The 16,214-nt window shown below is 46.2% G+C and overlaps 2 protein-coding genes across 2 annotated transcripts in view; one reads left to right on the top strand and one right to left on the bottom strand.

Annotated features, from left to right (window-relative positions):
* Positions 1-9,939, top strand: part of WDR31 (WD repeat domain 31) — a 24,890-nt gene extending 14,951 nt beyond the window's left edge. Inside the window, exons 6-11 of the mRNA XM_081104095.1 lie at positions 681-825; positions 922-1,022; positions 2,411-2,478; positions 3,651-3,792; positions 5,817-5,979; positions 7,625-9,939. Of these exons, the coding sequence (XP_080960221.1) occupies positions 681-825; positions 922-1,022; positions 2,411-2,478; positions 3,651-3,792; positions 5,817-5,979; positions 7,625-7,785 (780 nt within the window). The 3' untranslated portion in view covers positions 7,786-9,939. The remainder of the gene's footprint in view (positions 1-680; positions 826-921; positions 1,023-2,410; positions 2,479-3,650; positions 3,793-5,816; positions 5,980-7,624) is intronic.
* On the bottom strand, positions 8,421-16,214 carry RNF183 (ring finger protein 183; the record flags this gene model as incomplete). The annotated part of the gene is given in 4 exon segments (XM_081103153.1): positions 8,421-8,495; positions 12,457-12,506; positions 15,820-16,008; positions 16,011-16,214. Coding segments are annotated over 4 exon segments (486 nt in total). The 5' UTR covers positions 16,183-16,214.

Here is a 16,214-nt window from a genome sequence, read left to right as displayed (position 1 = left end):
AAGGAACATGCAAGGGCTTTGTATCTGGTGCTGTGAAGTCCTACTCCAGGAAAAGCAGAGCAAACCAGTCACTTAGCTATTGGTACAGGGATATTTGACATAATTTTCCTTTTGTTATTAAGCCCTTAATAGCTCAGGTGGTAAAAAGAGAGTAGCTCTCCCTGGCTGATCCTCACTCAACAGGGACATGCACTGAAGGCTTCCTGTGTGTTTGCTATAGTTAGAAAAATGACATAACCTCGACTTAGTTGGAGAAATCTTTAAAAAGCCAACAATAGTTAAATAAAAATTAACTTGTTTAATAGCTTTACAGAGTAGAGTGCGTTTCCAGCAAAAATGACAGAGAATGCCAACTTATATAACTCCCCTCTCTGAAGTTCACCTGAATGGGCCAACATTGGGGTGCTAACTGTCATAATGAAACTCAGCATCAGCCACAATCCCATAGCACGGAACAGGGTATTTTCCTGTCAGATACAGTGCATTATGAACCAGACTGAGAGAGAAGATCAGGCTGTAACCTTCTTATCCCCAGGTCTTTTCTACTTTAACACGTTAAGCGCCCTGTCAGTCACCAGTGACTGATACTATACTTTCCGTCCCGAAGACAAAACAGGCTGTGTGCTTAACGTATTAAAATCCAATCAGACAAGCACACCAAAGCTTGCTTTCTCGAGCAGATAGCCTGTCTTCACAAATCAAACCAGTTCTTCAGCGCCTCTCGGGACAGGATGGTCATGATGTGGGACTTGCACGGCTCCTCACAACCCAGGCAGCAGTTCTCGGGCCATGCCATGGTGGTCACTGGATTAGCTGCGAGTCCTGGTAAGTAAAGCAGAGCCCTTCCCAGGGCTTTGTACTTTCTGAAAAGCCTGCTCCAAGTCTGTCTCATGGACCATCTTCTTGCCATTGTTTCCAAAGACTCAGCGCAGCTGTGCACTGGCTCTCGGGACAACACCCTAGTCCTGTGGGATGTGGGGACCGGACAGTGTGTGGAGAGAGCTTCGGTCTCCAGGAACCTGGTACGAACTCTAACTGCTATGCAGCAGGGCAGCAGAAGGGAGGGTGGGGGGAGGGAAAGGGCCTGGGCGAGGGATCAGGAGACCCACGACCAGGCGTTAGAGGCTTGGTCCTCATTGCTCCCCACCCCTACCTCTCTGTCAAACCCCAGCCTCTCAGGGTTATCGGATTAGATGATCTCTTAAGGTCTTTTGCTCCAGAAAACAATTCCACTAGTTTATATTGGAATCTTAAATGGTGTCCTCACTTACTCCTTCAAAACAGTTATTTTATTTCTTCTGTGGGCCAGACACTGAGCTTAGAGCAGGGTTAGTGACCAAGGGCACAGTCTGTGTCCTCCAGGAGCTCACAGTCATGCTCCGTGTTCTGTATCTATAACATTATGCAGAGAAATAAGAATGAGGTTGCTTTCTGTATGATTTGCTCTGTCTGTGAAGACCAGCGTTTCCTGGTAGCAGACTAGTATATAAACTCCACAGCCTTGGGGGTCAGTCATACCTGAGTTCAAACCATCAATCCACTACTTTTTAGCTGTGTTACCCTAAGAAACTTACTTAGAGTCTCAGTGTCTTCATTTATGAAATGGGGAGAATTATATCACCCGTCATGGTAGATGTTCCTTTAGTGGTCATCAAATGTCAATCATCGTTATCTTTTCCAATTTTGAAGACAACTGTCAATGGCAAGATGTGCTTGCCCTATGCCAGGCGTCCTCAAACTACGGCCCGCGGGCCACATGCGGCCCACCGAAAACATTTGTCCTTTCCGCTGGGTGTTTTTGCCGCCGCTGCCTGTCCTGCTTAGCAGCCGACTCGTCCCGGGCCCGCAGTGCGCATGTGTGGAATGTCTGAGGGACAGTGAACTGGCCCCCTGTTTAAAAAGTTTGAGGACCTCTGCCCTATGCCTTGTGTATTTGTGGAGGTTCCTGGGGAAAAAGAAAATCCTGTTACCTTGGGTTGTTTTGAAAAGTCCTTCATGCCTGCCCACCAGAGGGCTAAGCGATAAAGTGCAAGGAGAGCCCTTCGTCAACGCTCCGTGGCCTACACTGTGGTTTCAGTGGCCCCGCTTTACAGCAGGGACTGCTGCCCTGGCTGCCACAGACCAGCAGCTCCTGGCCAGGTGTTTGGGTTCAGGCATTCTAAGAGCGCCTGCATGCGTGTGGGTACCCACAACTGGCCCAGCTGCGACTGTTGATGCTGATAGCCAAGGAGATGCAAGGAGAACATGACTGATGGGTGTCTGCAAAACATGAAACCCCTTCCTCCAAGTCAGATTCCCTCGTTCAGCGTCCTTGAGAAGTGGTACAGAGATGCTGTTTAGCACGTTTATAGGAATTCCAGCAGAGGAATGACTTGGTCTGGAGACATTTTGAAAATTGTGCTTCTTCCAGGTCACTCACCTGTGTTGGGTCCCCAGAGAACCATATGTACTACAGGCTTCTGAAGATAAAACCATCAGGTGGGCTCACTGAGCAGCAGTGACAGTGTTTCTGGTGCAGATTTGTGGCCCCCGCGCTTACACTCCATTCCCACTCTGCTTCTCTGCATTGCTGTGCCCTTGCGAGGGCATTCTGCCCCTTTGCCCTCCCTGGTCCTGGGGCCTCTCTGATCTGGCCCCATGGAATCCTCTGTGTAGAGGCTGAATGCTAGTTAGGCCAGGAAAAACCCAAAGCGGCTGATTCCACCGCCCTGGCTGTGTAGCTGGTGAACAGTCAGGTTAACCTTAGGATCAGTCTCTTGTTCCTCCCCTCCCTTCAAACGGCCTAGCTTTGTTTGCTGGCCCTGCTCAGGCCCTCACCTTCCCAGTCACCAGCCCTCAGGTGAGGCCCTCGCTGAGAAAGCAGGGGAATCACCATCAGGGGAATCAAATGAAGTCAACTGTTCTCAGACTAGAGAGCGTGACTAGAAACTGGCTGTCAGAAGAGATTCTACTTAGAAAACGGTAGGAATGAGACAAGAGGTAAATAAAATACTCCCCAGTGAACCCCATAGCCAAGGTTGACCAAGCCTGTAAATCTTTTGTTTATGAATCTGGAAAGATGATTGCTCCTCTGTACTATCATAAGTATCTTTTTAAAGAAATTATAGCCCAGCCGGTGTGGTTCAGTGATTGAGTGTCGACCTATGAACCAGGAGGTCATGGTTCGATTCCCGGTCAAGGCACATACCCAGGTTGCAGGCTCAATCCCAAGTGTGGGGCATGCAGGAGGCAGCCGGTCAATGATTCTCTCTCATCATTGATGTTTCTATCTCTTCCTCCCTCTCCCTTCCTCTCTGAAATCAATAAAAATATATTTTTAAGAATTATAAATCACAGGCACAGAAATATCTTCTTTCCATGAAGGCAGCACCCCAAAAGACCAAATTAGCTTATATAATTAAGTTGCTTGGTCTAAATTTCTATTAACTAGATCTCAAAATAGAAAGAACTCAGATGTCATTTTGTTATTTCCTGCCAGCTTGGAGTCCCCGAGATTGATCTGGTTCAAGCTGCTATTTTTAGGTATATTATGACTCCATTCTGACTGGCCGAAGCAGCAAAGAGCCAAGACTTTTATGATTGTAGGTGATTATGGTATATTTCAGACTCATTTACTATAAACTCATTTTTTTTGCTGTAATTTCTTTCAGATTATGGGACAGTCGGGGGCTCCAGGTGGCTCACATATTTCCTGCAAAGCAGCACATTCAGACCTACTGCGAGGTCAGTGAGGACGGACACAGGTGTCTCTCCTGCAGCAGTGGCTTTGGAGGAGAAGGCTGTGAAGCCACGGTGAGGGTCATGTCCAGTCCAGGTGTCTGGTTGTTGATGAGCAAGTAACTTGTACTGGGCTGCACAGCAGGTCTAACGGCTCAGGCCTATTCCGAGGGCAGACTGTAAGTGAGCCTTTGCATTCCAAATACTTCTTTCAAGAAAGGCCCATCAGCCGAGGGCTTTCTGAGTTGGTTTGGGAAAGAGCGATGGGATGAGAGTCAAGAAGCCTATGTCCTAGAACTCGCCTGCTGATGTCCGTCCTCCCAGCAGAGCTTAGAAAGGAGAAGGACTGTGTGAAGAACTAAGTGTTTTCATTGTACTTGTGGTCACAGTAAAGGAGGTTCAAGCTCTTCAGGAAGTCGGAGTTTCAGTGTTGATCAAGGGCCCACCCCATCCCTTAACCATTTAGCCTTCCTTTCAATTAATTTCAGGATAGGCTCCTCCAAAGTACGTTGGATTCCTAATAGTAGAATACCAGTTAAAGGGGTCATCTAGTATCTACATAGAATAATTATAGCTCCCATTGTATCAAACATTTCTTTCTAAAAAAATATATTTTATTGATTTTTTACAGAGAGGAAGGGAGAGGGATAGAGAGTAAGAAACATTGATGAGACAGAAACATCGATCAGCTGCCTCCTGCACACCTCCCGCTGGGAATGTGCCCGCAACCAAGGTACATGCCCTTGACCAGAATCGAAACCAGGACCCTTCAGTCTACAAGCCGATGCTCTATCCACCGAGCCAAACCGGTCAGGGCTATCAAACATTTCTTACAGCCTAGGCCAGTGATGGCGAACCTATGACACGCGAACTCACCTTTTTGGTTGATTTTTCTTTGTTAAATAGCATTTAAATATATAAAATAAATATCAAAAATATAAGTCTTTGTTTTACTATGGTTGCAAATATCAAAAAATTTCTATATGTGACATGGCGCCAGAGTTAAGTTAGGGTTTTTCAAAATGCTGACACGCTGAGCTCAAAAGGTTCACCATCACTGGACTAGGCATTGGGCTGAGCTCATTACATGTATTATCTCATTTAATCCTTAAAACAACCACGTGAGCCCTAGCCGGTTTGGTTCAGTGGATAGAGCACCAGCCTGTGGACTGAAGGATCCCATGTTTAATTCTAATCAAGAACACATGCCCGGGTTGCGGGCTCGATCCCCAGTTGGGGGCATGCAGGAGGCAGCCAATCAATGATTCCCTCTCATCATTGATGTTTCTATCTTTCTCTCCCTCTCCCTTCCTCTCTGAAATCAATAGAAATATATTTTAAAAAAACAACCACCACATGAGTCAAGTAGTATAATTCCCATTTTACAGATGAGGAAATAGAGACACGGCAAGTTGTACAACACACACCTCTGGAAAGTGTTGGGTCAGGATTTTCCATCCCAGGCTGCTGAGGTGGCATCTTTTCTTCAAGCTGAGCATTTCCAGCTCCTACACTGTCCCTCAGAGGACATGGTGTCCAGCGATTTCATTGTTTTTTGGACACAATTCAGTTTGCTCTCTTACCTGAACATTATTCTCCAGGTGTGGTCTGATCTGTATCAGCAAAGAATGGGACTGGCAGGACTGGCGCCTCATTGTAGTCAAGCTTTAGTGACTGCATTAAATCAGCTCTGTGCCTGCATGTACTTATGAGAAGGTGCTCCTGACTGTGGGGTCCCCACAAGACCCGCAGATACCAAGAGGCTGGTATAAGGTAGCTCTTGAGTTGTCATAGAACGTCAGTAACCTCATACTCTCTCATGCTGTAGGACTTGGAGCTTCGCTTTCCTAACCAGTATGTTAATGAGGAAGGCAACAGCCCTTCAGGCACATTCTTAACCAGGGTTGTTTGAGACATAGTTGGTGCTTAAAATAATCACTGGGTGGATGGAGTGGATGGGGTGGATGAAGGTAAGGGGAGCTACAGAAGTAGGTAAGTGGAGGGAACAGGTGGGCCATGAGATGGAGAGGCGATAGACATCAGTGACTGAAGCTGGGGAAATGTATACATCTGCGGTAGCCTATGTCATTACTTTGCAGTTGTGGGACCTAAGACAGACGCGGGACAGAATCTGTGAGTATAAGGGGCATTTCCAGACGGTGGCATCCTGTGTCTTTCTACCGAGAGCATTGGCCTTGATGCCTGTAATCGCTACCTCATCACACGACTGCAAGGTGAAGATTTGGAACCAAGATACTGGCGGTAAGGACCCTACTATTAGTGCTTCTTAAAGATATGTGAAGTCTCAAAGACTTCCTTAAAACTTCCCTTCCATTTCTCAGCACAACACGCTTGTCCTGCCACTGTTCAGCCCCCTGGTGGTTAAGACCTGACACCAGATACCGGAATCTCTGTTCAGCCTCGGCTAGAGGCTACATAGCTGTTTCTATCATATTGTACAGACTCATCCCTAAGAGCTCAAATATATTTGGCTTTTATATTCTTTCTATTTAAAATTCCTCATCAGGTTTTAACTTGTGTTGCTCAAAATGTCTGGAAAAGAGAACAGAAATTGCCATTTTAAAATTTATTTTTCAAGGACTAAAATGAGCCTCAGCTCTTGGTGGGGTGAGGTGGAGTAAAGATAGTTTCAGGAAGACTGTGCCCGTTTTGATTCTGCAGCTAAGGTCTTTAAAATCATCATGACACTTTAAAGCACCAGAGAAAATAGTGTCTTAGGAAACCCAGCTCCCTGGAGTTGTCGATGCAGGGGCGTGCCGATCCAGCTCCTCATGGCTGATCGTTAAGCATTCAGGGATATTTAATACGGTCATAGTGGGAGTATTTTTGCCACAAGATTTGGCAAATGCTATGAATAAAGCTTGTGTTTCCTTCCACCCTGCTGCCTCCATGCTATTCTGTCCTGGACACAGGGTTCTGCTAAACACAAGAATAGCATTACTTTAGAGAACCTCAAACCAAGTCCCTCCTACAGTAACCTTCCAGAAATCCGGGTCCCATCAACGGAGGGTAGGGTAGCTCCCTCAGAGAAAGAGGTGAGATCGCATCAAGGGGCACAAAGCTAAACTTACACAGTAAGGACAGCCCGCTGTGCCCGCCCTGCCCCCGGAGTTGCCTTCTCCATCACCTTGGTCACCTCCATGTGGGAAGTGGGAGAAACAGCTTTTTAGCTTCATTAGCATAAACCTGAGACCAGGGGGAAGGAGACCTGAAGTGCTGCCCTGCCCACCCGATGTGTGAGAAGGCTTTGAAATGCAGGTGGAGGGAGACTGGCTCCGCTGGAAGCCCCTGACTGCCCTTCAGGTTCCCCGTTATCTATTGTCTTAAAGGGAGGAGAGCCTGGGAAGCCTAACTGAAACCCAGGGTCCCTGTCTGTTTTCCTTCATCCTGACCCTGCTTTGTCCTCAGGGCAGGTAACTGAGGGCAACTTTTTTTTTTCTTTTTCCCAGACAGAGAGAGAGGAAGGGAGAGAAAGACAAAAGCATTGATTTCTGGTTATACTTGTTTATATATTCATTGGTTGCTTCTCACATGTGTTCTGATTGGGGATCGAACCCACAGCCTTGGCATATCGGGACAACACTCTAACCAGATGAGCTTCCGGGCCAGGGCTGAGGACAGCTTTTTAACATGTCCTTGCCAGGGAGGCCCCACGTGCCTGAACCCACTTCTCAGTGGCAGAGAGCCATCCTGTTTGGTTTGTGTGCCATGCTCGATAGTCGAAGTCTTGGGGTTGACCGACTTCCCTGCTAAAGCATAGGGTGCCTCTGTTGTGTGGGCTGGAGACATAGCACTTGCTTTCATTACGTGGAATTCTTACAGACACAGCATTTCATGATATTGCACTCTTGGCCTAAGTGGCTGGTTTCCCACTTCCTCCCCCCAGCCTGCCTGTTCACCTTGTCTTTGGATGGATCAGGACCTTTGACCTCCCTGGCCGTTGGCGACACCATCTCCTTATTATGTGCAAGTTTCCGCAGAGGAATTCACTTGCTCAGAGTGGACCACAGCTCAGGCCTGGAACTGCGGGAAGTGGCAGTATTCTGAGGCCGAGAGACGTTTGCTGGACAAAATCAAGCCATGGCCTCTCCTTTCCCAGTGTGGCTTTGTTTTCCCATGTTATCTTCAGGGGACGGCAATGTGCGGTTGGTGTTCTTTGTTTAGGTTCACTTGTCTTAGAAGGTATATCAGTGTTAGAAGTCAATGTGAAGCCAGTGGTTCAAAATCAGGTACAGAGTTTAGAGACATGGGTTAAACATAAGGTTCTCAATCTACGTTAAATCCAGATGCAAGTTTTAGCGAGCTCTTGGAACTGCTCTTCAGAAAAAATATTTATGGCTCAAATGGTGACCTGTTAGGCCTCTGTCATAGGCCTCTGTGAAATTCAAGACACGCACTCTGAGTCTGTTGAACTGACCTGTTCCATGTCTCCACAAAAGAAAGAAAAGCAAGGGGGAAAGGCACACTGCTTTGCTTGCCTCAGAATTATCCACACGGGAAAGAACAGTGCAGCTCCATAGAGGAAGTAGACTGCAGACATGAGATTCAGCTCCAGGCACTGCTCCTCGGCAATGTGAAGAAGCAAAGTGAGGGCAAGAAAGCAAAAACCTTGGCTTCTACTCAAAATAGTAGAAGAGAGGGTGGCAGATCCCTGCCAGATCAGCGCGGAGGTTACATGAAAATCAGACCCGAGATGGCTTGAAGAGGCCGACAACCCCAAGGACCTTGTCAGAATTGTAGGAGTTATCAAACTGCGTCTGTGGATAAGAAAATGGAGAGGTTGCGAGATTAATGCTGAAAAATTTTTATTTGTACATTTTAATATATTTATTGTTTTATGTAAACTCTTTCCAGGGAATGGCCAGAGTGAGGCAAAGGGAATATCTGCAATGACAATAGGACATATAGGAAAAAGTAGAGGCATGGACTCAACCATGTGCTCCCACTGAGCCCTGCAGCGAGGAGGGGCAGGGTGCTCAGATCTGCCTGCGTGGCCCCAGGAGATCAGTCTCACCTGGTACTCACAAGCCCACTTTCCTCCAGGGAAAATAGAGTCCCTCCTGCCTTCAGGTCAGCCCACGCCTGAGGCACCTGCCACCGGGGGATTCCCTTTCTGACGAAAGATTGTGCATTTGTCTCTGTGGCCCCTGCCAGCCCCTGATGCCCATGGCTGACAGCCATCTTCCTGTCTCCCTCCTGCTCCTCTGTAAGTCCAGCTCCCTCAAGCTGCCTCCCCTGCCTGGGCAGGAGAATCTTAAGCTACTGCAAAGCGTCAAATCTGAGTTTGACTCTCCAATTCTCCATTTAGCTGGATCTTGGGCAAGTTATGAAATCCTCACTTGTTATATGGGGCCATAATCATGGGTTCCTCACGGGGCTGTTCTGAGGACTGAATAGAACTATATTAATGCCAAGCAAGGTACCAGGTGCTTATAAATGGTAGCCATTGGTATTTATTGCCCTCTGTCCAGACCAAATGCTCTTTTCCACACATTTACCAGTCATCTATCCTCCATAGATCTTATTTTCTAAGACTTTAGTCATTGTTCAGCTTCCCCTTTGATTCCTTAAGTTATGGCCCTTGGCACTCTGGAAACACAAAGGGATAGTGAGCACGGAAACTGCTTCATTGAGCACCTAAAGATTTATTGTCACTCTGATTCTTATTGTTATCCCCATTTCACAGATGAGGACGCTGAGGCCCAGGGACATCTAGTCCTTTGCCCAAGGTTACACATGAGTAGGAAGGGGAAGAACTTAAATTTGAACCTGGGTCAGCCTGACTCAAAGCCAGATTACTTCCCTCTCTTTCCCTTTCCCTTTGCCTTTGCATGATGTCATAAAGTCGCTTTAGAAATGCACAGGCCATGACATTGTGTATTTTCTAGATCAGTTATTAACTTTTTGGCTCCAAAGAGATCTTTCTGGCCAGATGCCTAGGAGCAATAGACAGATGTCTCAGGGAAAGTTCTAGAGCACCTGTCAGTGCTACAGTTGACCCTTTCTTCTAAACGGAAGACAAGCAGTAAATCAGAAAACCCAAGGGAGTGGATTGGGAGGGGGTCCCAGGGCTGCTGTGAGAGGGAGCATACCTGTGAGGAATAGGCCTCTGATGGACTAGCAGGGTTCTGTTACCGATAAAATCATTTCCCTAAACTCTACGCATGTGCTTGATGTATAAATTCCTTATCTGTGCATTTTAAGTAGAAAATAGATTAATAAATGTAAATGTTTTTATAAAAAAATTCAGTGTTATATGCGCTAAACAGGTTCTCTCAGCACCTATTATACAGGCTGCTGAAATGTATTCATTCATTCACTGGACTCTCCATTTCAGAGGCTGCCCCTCTGAAATCATAGTAAGGAATTTTCCAAAGACAACTGACCTTTTTCCACTGGGAAAGTATATAGGCTCTTGGAATCTGACCAGTTCTATAGTCAGTATTTAAATACACCTGTGTCTTTGCTTACATATTTATCACTTAAGTATATTTATATATCGAAGGAATGGAGCGGTGATTATTATTGGCCTTCATTCTGACACAGGAAATACAATAATAAAACTCAGGGCACTTGGTGTTTTTAACCTTTTAACACTGAGAAACAGGAAGCTTAGCTGTTTCTGAGTAACCTTTGAAACATAATTATTAAAGAACAGCTTCATCATAAATAAACAGGCTACTAGTTGTTTCCTTAAATTGGCACTTCTGGGTACAGGCTGTCAAGCTCAGACTACATTCCTAGCTAGGTGTGGCCGTGAGAATAAGTTCTTGTCAGTGGGTGGTGAGTGGAAGTGATGTGTGTAATTTCCACCTTATAGCTTGAAAGAAACACATTTGTCCACTAGCTAGAAGCAGACTGCCAGTAACAGCTCAACTATTCGGGCGAGGACAAGATGATGAACCAGCAAAGAAGAAGGAACCTGGGCCCCCAAATCACCTCAAGGAGCTGAGCTGCTCCAACAACCTGACCAGCCGGACTGTGACTTGGAAGAGAAACTAACTTTATTCTTTTTAAGCCATTACATATACGTTTTTTAACTTTTAATTCACGTATACAATCATAAACCATTTCAGACATCTTAAGTTTTTATAAACGTAACACACTAGTAACCAGTACCTAGATGAAGAAGCATACTATATCCAGGAACCTCGATGGCCTCCCTCATACCACCCTCCGGGCACATCTGATAAGGGATTTATAACAACAAACTGGTTCTACTTTATAGAAATGGCATCAGACTGTTTTGTAGTAGATGGCAAGTGTGGCCACAGATTTCTCCCCTCCCTGTGTGTCTGACCCTTTCAAAGTGAGTTGCTCTCCTCAGTGGGTAGGACCTATTTCCCCACCCCTGGAACCTGCACTGGTCTCTTCACTTGGTTTGACTGACAGACAGACAAACGCTGTGCAGCTTGTGCGGCTGTGGATTCAGAGGCCTCGAAGCTTCACTTCCACCCTCTCGGAATGCTGCCCTGAGGCCTGTCAGGAAGGTGGCCGAGGCCACGTGGAGAAGAACCAAGCACCACCAGATACGTGAATGAGGCCGCCTCGGACCTTCCAACCTCACCAAATCTGCAGCCACGTTCAGATGACATCAGAAAAACCACAGCTATTCCACACAATCATGAAAAATAGTAAAACATTGTTTTGAGACACTAAGTTTGTTAAACAGCAATAGATTCAAGTGAAACAGGCATATGGCCTTATTTTGGTCAGGCTTCTTTTGCTCCACGTGTTTGTGAGATTGATGCATACCTTTGCGTACAGGGGAATATTATTCCTTCCCATTGCTGTATAGTATTCTAATGTGAGGCAATATTGTAATTTATCCATTTCACTACTGATGGGCTAACTAGCTTCTGGTTTGGGGCTCTTACAAACAGTGCTGCTATGAACAGTCTAATAATATGTCATTTGGTGGACATGCATGCATTTGTGTTCATTATTTAATTAGCGGAGGCCTTTCTGGGCTATCGTGTAATTGCTTTATTACCTTTAGTAGATACCACCTCTTTTCCAAAAAGGTTGTTCTAGTTCATATTCCACCCACTGTGCAGGAGAGCTAGCAGAGTTTCAGTTGTTCCTTGCCAGCACTCTGGGCTCTTAAACTTTGCGACCCTCAGTTTTAAAGATGAGTGCATTGACCAGCCGGGTGTGGCTCAGCGGTTGAGCGTTGACCCAGGAACCAGGTCACCAGTTCGATTCCCGGTCAGGCCATGTGCCTGGGTGCGGGCTTGATCCCTAGTGTGGGGTGTGCGGGAAGCAGCCAATCAATGATTCTCTCTCATCATTGATGCTTCTGTCTCTCTCTCCCTCTCCCTTCCTCTCTGAAGTCAATAAAAATATATCAAAAAAGAAAAAAGAAAAAGATGAGTGCATAGAAGTTGAAGATGACGAGGGAAGAGTTAGCTTTAGGAGCCGATGTTAGAAAGAAGCTGGACCCACTGGTTTTGATGTCTACCTTTCCTTCTGACACTTCAGGTTAAATGGGCAGAATTTAACAATACAAACTCATATGTACACAGTGTACTATATTTTAATACTACTTTCACAACCATAATTTCATCTGAGTCTTCCAATAAAATAACGCTGTGAAATAGGCAGCCTGGGGAATATTACTTCTACAGAGAGGGAAGTGACTTGCCAAGTATCACACAGCATGTGGCAGAGCCCAGATGGGAGCCCAGGTCTTTGGACATGCGGACTGGTTCTTCCCACCAAACCCTCTACTTCCAATGGCATTGTCTTGGTGGTGGTGAATGTGAAAGCTGAGGGGAGGGAGCAGCTAGGAGGTATTGGTAGCTATGGAATAAGTGACATAGGTTAAACATCACGGGCAGGAGGAAAGTTTAATCCATTCCCAGACGTTCTCTCCCCAGGGTCTGGAAAGCAGCATCCTGCTTGGTCAAGGTCTTTATGCAATAAATTAAAAAGCCCTGATTTGCGCTGGTCGAGTGGCTCAGTTGGTTGAAGCATCGTCCTCATACACCAAAAAGTTGGCGGTTCAATTCCTGGTGAGGGCACATTCCTAGGTTGTGGGTTCGATCCCCAGTTGGGGCGTGTACTGGAGGCAACCACTCAATGTTTCTTTCTCATAGTGATGTTTCTCTCTCATACTGATGTTTCTTTCCCTTCCTCTCTCTCTAAAATCAATAAAAACATATCCTCCCGTGAGAATTAAAAAAAAATAATGAAAGTTAAAAATTACATTCAATTAAAAGCCCAGATTTGGGGTGGTTGGAGATTGGTGTCAGCTAGCACTGCATGTCCCACATGCTGGACGCTCTCTGTCCATCCAGAAATAGCCTTTTGCAAACTGGCCAACTTCACGTGACTGTAATCCTGCAGCATGAGGCTGCACAGAATGTTGTCCTTAGTTCACCCCAAGTGAAAAACACAGGTGACGAAACAGCACCATGCAGCATCGTCCCATTTTGGTAAAAATATGTGCATATGTCTATACATTCATAGGTAAAGATCTGGAAGAAATAGAGCAAAAATGTTAACAGTGTTATCTCTGGTATTAACTTTAAAGATCAATTTCTCTATTCATTTCTGTATTTTTTTGCAATGAAGATTAATGTTTCATTTTTTAAAACTTACATATTTTTGAAATAGATAATGCATTCACATAGTCACAATCAAAAGTACAAAAGGTTATACCATCAAGTCTCCCTCTTATCCATGTCTGCCTTTCATGTGGCTCCCTCCAGCGGTAACCAGTGTTACCAGCACCTAGTGTATCCTTTCCAAGATGTTTTACAAGCAAATGCATACACTTGTTCCCTTTATCACTTTTACAATAAAAAGGCAAGACTTTCATTTAGAAAGCATTTTAGAAATGTCAGTTATAGTTGACATTCAATATTATATTCAGGTATACAGCATAGAAAACTTTCATTTTGAAGAAAAGGTTGTAGAAGACTATTTTATGATATAGAAAGGTAAGTGAAAAAAGGCTACAAAACAGCACAGAGTATGACATATCCTATATAATAAAAGTCTAATATGCATATCGACCAAACAGCAGAACCACCGGTGGAACAACTGGTTGCTATGATGAACAACTGGTTGCTATGATGCACACTGACCACCAGGGGGCAGACGCTCAATGCAGGTACAGCCCCCAGCCCACAGGCTGGCCAAGGCAGGTGCCAGCAGGGGCCCCTGCCAGTCCCCCCACAGATCGGCCCTGATCAGTGGCCAGGCCTAGGGACCCTACCCATGCATGAATCTTGTGCATTGGCCTCTAGTGTTTAATAATTTATGAAAAAAATATATACTTAAAATACTACACTTATAAGTAAAAGACTGAACAGCTGTTTCCCAAATGTGTCAGTGGTTCTCTCTCAATGTAGGGTTTTCTCTGGCACCAGGCTGCCTGATTCAAATCCCAGGCTGCTACTTCCTAGCCCTGTGATCTTGGGCAAGTGACTTAATCTTTCTGTGTCTTAGTGTCCTTATCTGTAAAATGGAGATGAAGTCCTAGCCAGTTTGGCTCAATGGATAGAGCGTCAGCCTGCAGGCTGAAGGGTCCCGGGTTTGATTCCGGTCCAGGGCACATAGCTTTGTGGCAGGCTCCTCCCAGCCCGGCGCTGGTCAGGGCTCGTGCAGGAGGCAACCAATCTATGTGCTTCTCTCACACTGATATTTCTCTCTGTCTTTCCCTCTCTCTTCCACTCTCTCTAAAAATCAATGGAAAGATATCCTTGGGTGAGGATTAAAAAACAAAATGGAGATGATGACTGTGTCTACCCATACAGTGGAGTTGTCATCAGGGATAAGTTATGAAATTCAAGTAGAGCCCTTAGAAGGGTGTGTCAGCAATTATTATATACATCTGAGTCTCCTAATTTTTCTATACTGGACATGTATTACAATAAAAGTTAAATAACAAACTCCCACAAGAGAAGGGGAACTATACAGATACAGAGAGGAGCACAGAAGGGAGAGAGTGGCCATAGAGAAGAGAAGAGTGAGAGACCCCGAGGCCCCAGGAGGAGCAGAAATGAGACCTTGCAGACCCAGAGAGGAGGGAGCTCTCTGGCTTCCTGGCTTTGACCCTCTAGGAGCCCCGGGAAAGGGCCCTTTGCCAGTGTTGCCCACTGAGCATTACAAGAGCACAGATGGACCCTGGCCCAGGAGCTTTCTCTCCTGGCATTTGGAGATGGCCATTGGGATCTTCCGAGAAACGCCCTGGACCTCCCTTGTACAAACAGCCTTCAGGCAACACTCTGCCACTCTTCCTGGCAGAGCTCATGTGGAGAAAGGCTTCAGAATAAGAGCAAGGACTTCCCTGGTTGTGCCTGAACCAACTCACACCAAGGACCTTCTGAGGGTCAATTACTGCCACCTTGACGTGGTTGAAAGCCTAGCTGTGGTCGGCAAACTGCGGCCCCTTGAGTGTGACTCTTCCACAAAATACCACATGCGGGTGCGCACGAACAGTGTGATTGAAACTTTGTGGCCACACTCAAGGGGCCAAAGAGCCGCATGTGGCTCTTTGGCCCCTTGAGTGTGGCTCTTCCTAAGTCTTAGGAATACCCTAATTAAGTTAATAACAATGTACCTACCTATATAGTTTAAGTTTAAAAAATTTGGTTCTCAAAAGAAATTTACTGTTGATATTTGGCTCTGTTGACTGAGTCTGCCGACCACAGGTCTAGGGGGTTGAAAGACAAGACGCTTCATTCACAGCCCATCTGGAGAAGGAGATGCCCAATTGTAGGATCATGTTTCTAAACCACACGGCATGTACAGGAAGCAGCCACACTCAAGGGGCCAAATCCATCCTCCCAATACTTGGCCTCCCCTTTAACATCTTTTTTTTTTTTTTTTTTTTTACAGAGAGGAAGGGAGAGAGATAGAGAGTTAGAAACATCGATGAGAGAGAAACATTGATCAGCTGCCTCCTGCACATCTCCCACTAGGGATGTGCCCGCAACCCAGGTACATGCCCAGACCAGAATCGAACCTGGGATCCTTTAGTCCTCAGGCCGACGCTCTATCCACTGAGCCAAACCGGTTTCGGCCCCCTTAACATCTTTAACATCATTCTAAACTCTTTATCAGGTAAGTTACTTATCTCTTCTGGGCCTACGTCCAGCGTGTAGACCTGGAGCTGGCACAGGAAGTAGCAGCTCTTGGGCTGGTCCTTGAGACAGAGCTGATGGCCTTCCAGGATGACGTGGTGGGGCTCCAGGCGGAGCAGGGTGAGCATGGCAGTATCTGTGGGCAAGTCAGTGACAGGCTGCCCGAAGGCCAGCACAGTGGACTGAGTGGGCACAGCAACTGGCGCTGGGCTGGAGTCACCAGGCTGAGGCGGGCCAGGCATTCCACGCAGAAGGAGTGGCCGCAGTCCAGCACTTTGCGGGTGTGGAACGTGTTGCTGAAGGGGTTACAGCAGACAGGGAACTCAGGCTCCCTGCCCTGCTGCTCAGCCATCCTCGGACCAGATGCCAGGAGGCCTGGCAAGA

The sequence above is a fragment of the Myotis nattereri genome (assembly GCF_964212035.1).
Source record: "Myotis nattereri genome assembly, chromosome: 12".
Lineage (NCBI taxonomy): Eukaryota > Metazoa > Chordata > Mammalia > Chiroptera > Vespertilionidae > Myotis > Myotis nattereri.
This window is presented reverse-complemented; position numbering and strand designations above follow the sequence as displayed.